Here is a 3,033-nt window from a genome sequence, read left to right as displayed (position 1 = left end):
GTCTGACTATTACCGCGTGCTGAGGACAGCAGCGCCTGGCATAAAATCAGTAAACATAGTCATTCCTGATGGAGTGCCGTCTGCACAAATGGAAGTACAGCCGGCCTCCTATATTGGACTCCGTCGGTCACTGGGGGTTGTGTTTCAACGTGGCCAACTTTAGGGGCAAGGTCACGACCCTTTTATTTTCAGTCGCCAGCATACACTACTCAATCTGAGTAGTGAGCACTACCCTCGAGACCAGCAAAAATTGTGATTTTCTTGGAAACCCGTTCTCTCACTCTTGTAGTACGATGAATTTGTCCCGATTTGGTTGCAGAACACTTGCATAGCTTTAAAAGTGGTTCTACTCATTTACCTGAAGTAGACCTTGATGCACTCCGTCACAGGTGACAAGGAACTAACTCCAGTTGAATGGGTTTCACTTTGGCTGCTTCTGGTAAAGTTCCGAAGGGAACCCTTCCAACTCAGCACGTGGTCGCATTTTCTTTTCAGCTCAGGACGGAATCGAAAACGTTCGTTTTTGAGCATGCAACCTCCTGTTCCGTTTGGCTTATCACAGCCTCCATGATAACTCTAGCACGGCTAATACAACCTGCGATGACACGTAATTACACGCGTCGATCCACGTCGGCTATGTATCGGTCAAAGAATAGACTGGCCTTGGCAGGATGAATGAAGACAATATTGGTCGAACAACGATGAGTCCTTGGGTCTCTATCTCATTCGGGTCTTGGAAATCAGACATTTATCCTGGCACTGGGTTGGTGCCGTTCGGAACCTGCTTTCAAACTTAACCAACTGTGTGTAAAACCGCATTTTGTTCAGACTCAAGAAGACTCCGTTACCCCGACTAAGCAGAAAGAAGTCACAAAGATCTGCCCGGAACATCTGGCTCCTGAGAGCGGTTGAGTAGTTTTAGTGTCAGTCACGTGACTGATTGGAACGATCGCGTGTTTCCCTGACGATGAGCCGATTTCTCCATTCTTGCAAGACACGCATCGTGAAAGATTCACACCGAAGACCGCGCAGGCGTATACTGTCATTCACGCATGAATTTGGTTTCGATAGAAGACTCAAATAAAACCAGATAGATCTTTTGTTTAGAAAGATCCGGCTCTACTCAATGTGCTTCATCTAACTGCTTGATATTTTAGTTGGCATAATTTCATAAAGGAGACTACTCACAAGGTTGCTGAGAACTCCTCGATAACCCACGACCGGTTTCGCTCTTCTCGAGGCTCATCAGCTGGGTGAAATCCCGTCAACTTTATGTTCTACTTGTAACCAAATCAAAGAGACTTCGACAAGTACACTCATTTGCAAATCATTTTGGTTCTCACGGGAGGCTGAACGGAATACCAGCTGATTCTTCATTGTCTGTGCTATTTTTCAGTAAATATGCTACACACGGGTCGCCTCATCTTACAATTAATACGATATTTGAGATATCGCAGTTTGTGTTCCTGGAGGAAACTACTTACAAATATGAAATCTCTTTGACAGCAACCACGTGATTTTTCTCCTAGAAAAGACTAAAATATCTTGAATATCGTACCGACTGATACATGATACATAGCAAACTTATGAGTAGTTTGACACTTCTGTAGAAAAAAGCTTGTTTTCGGAAATGATCAATATCACAGCTGCTGACCTATCATTACCACTGGCTCGGCAATTGTTTGAAATACAAATATCGATCCGCGCCCTTTCCGTGCAGCCATCATCCGTCGGCCTAGTTCAGACATATTTTCGTCACGTGACAAGTTCGCACAAGATACGAGGCAAAGCTGTGATCAGCCTGTTAGGATTGTAGTCCTTTCAGGCAATTCAATCAAATCGCCTGAGTTTGAAGGACACTGAGGGACAGTGAGCGCTGTTCACCGCCCTATTACAGCTCGCATTTGCTTATCCACTACAGTCTGTTTTACTTGCGTTTTGGCATCAGTTCTTTGACCAATAAAATTAGGCAGACTGTCGTTTGATAGATGAGATGGTAGAACAGAAACGCAGGAGGCAAATACGTTTTGTTCGGATAAATCATTTGCATATTGATGCCAGTGGGATGTCGGAACCGGTATTGTTGATTTATTGTAGTTGAATTCGGAATGAGGGAATTACTAGACGAAAGAACAGAATCAAATATGCGAAACGTGTTCACCGAAATTGCTATCGCTTTAAAATAGCTTGAAAGCTCACAAAGGTTGCCAGAAGCGAAACTAAGAAGTTAAAAACGGTTTGCAATTCAGATTGCTACTACTGATGACATTAATCACTTTGAGATTGATATCATTTGTTCAAACATATATCTGTAGGCGAAAAATTTCATTTGATCTACTCACTTGGTACGGTTTCCTGTTTGCGTATAAGTACGCTAGACAACGCACGAACCGTGATGACAAGGAGGCCAAACAATTGCAGCCACTTTTCAAGATAGCTGAAATTCATCCTTTCTCTCCAGATTGGTACTTGTCGATCGGTCAGTCTAAGGGAGGAATTGAATGTAAGCAAGAACAAAGGGTCTAACATCCGTCGGTGTAACTAGGCAAAGTCACGAATTAAAGTCATTATTAACCGGATCGGGACACATAATCCAGGAAGCACACCCCATACTGTCAGATTTCGCTTCAGCAGAAGCTGATGTTTACGTGCTGCACAAGCGCTGGCAACCGCCATAAAGTGTGGCGGCGGTGGTCGCATTCTGATCTGGTTGTGAGTAATGATCTTGGCTGTATCCTGCTCAAATTCTCGCCTGACATTGACAAATTGGCAAGAACCAGGATGGTGGCGGGAGCGGGGGGGGGAGGTTGCGGGAGGGTGGTCTGTGGGTAAAAACGGTTAGACCATCTTCCCAAAGAAAGCGTGTGTGCCTGCGAACACGGTGTGGACCAGTTCTAATGACCAGAGCACTCTACAGAATGAACACTGTTTACCACTACGTTTCTGTCTTACAAAACTCGCGTTCGTTTGATCCGGTATGTTTTAATCAACAAACGCCACACACACACGGATAGCAGTTTTTAGCAAGACAGA

The 3,033-nt window shown here is 44.4% G+C and overlaps 1 protein-coding gene across 1 annotated transcript in view; it reads right to left on the bottom strand.

Annotated features, from left to right (window-relative positions):
- Positions 1–3,033, bottom strand: part of T265_13513 (hypothetical protein) — a gene marked incomplete at both ends in the record, with an annotated part of 35,561 nt that overhangs the window by 32,137 nt on the left and 391 nt on the right. Inside the window, one exon of the mRNA XM_009169238.1 lies at positions 2,343–2,468. Coding sequence (XP_009167502.1) covers positions 2,343–2,468 — 126 coding nt within the window. The remainder of the gene's footprint in view (positions 1–2,342; positions 2,469–3,033) is intronic.

This window comes from Opisthorchis viverrini, assembly GCF_000715545.1.
Source record: "Opisthorchis viverrini unplaced genomic scaffold opera_v5_76, whole genome shotgun sequence".
Lineage (NCBI taxonomy): Eukaryota > Metazoa > Platyhelminthes > Trematoda > Opisthorchiida > Opisthorchiidae > Opisthorchis > Opisthorchis viverrini.
Note: the sequence above shows the minus strand (reverse complement) of the source record. Positions and strands in the feature narration are given on the sequence as shown.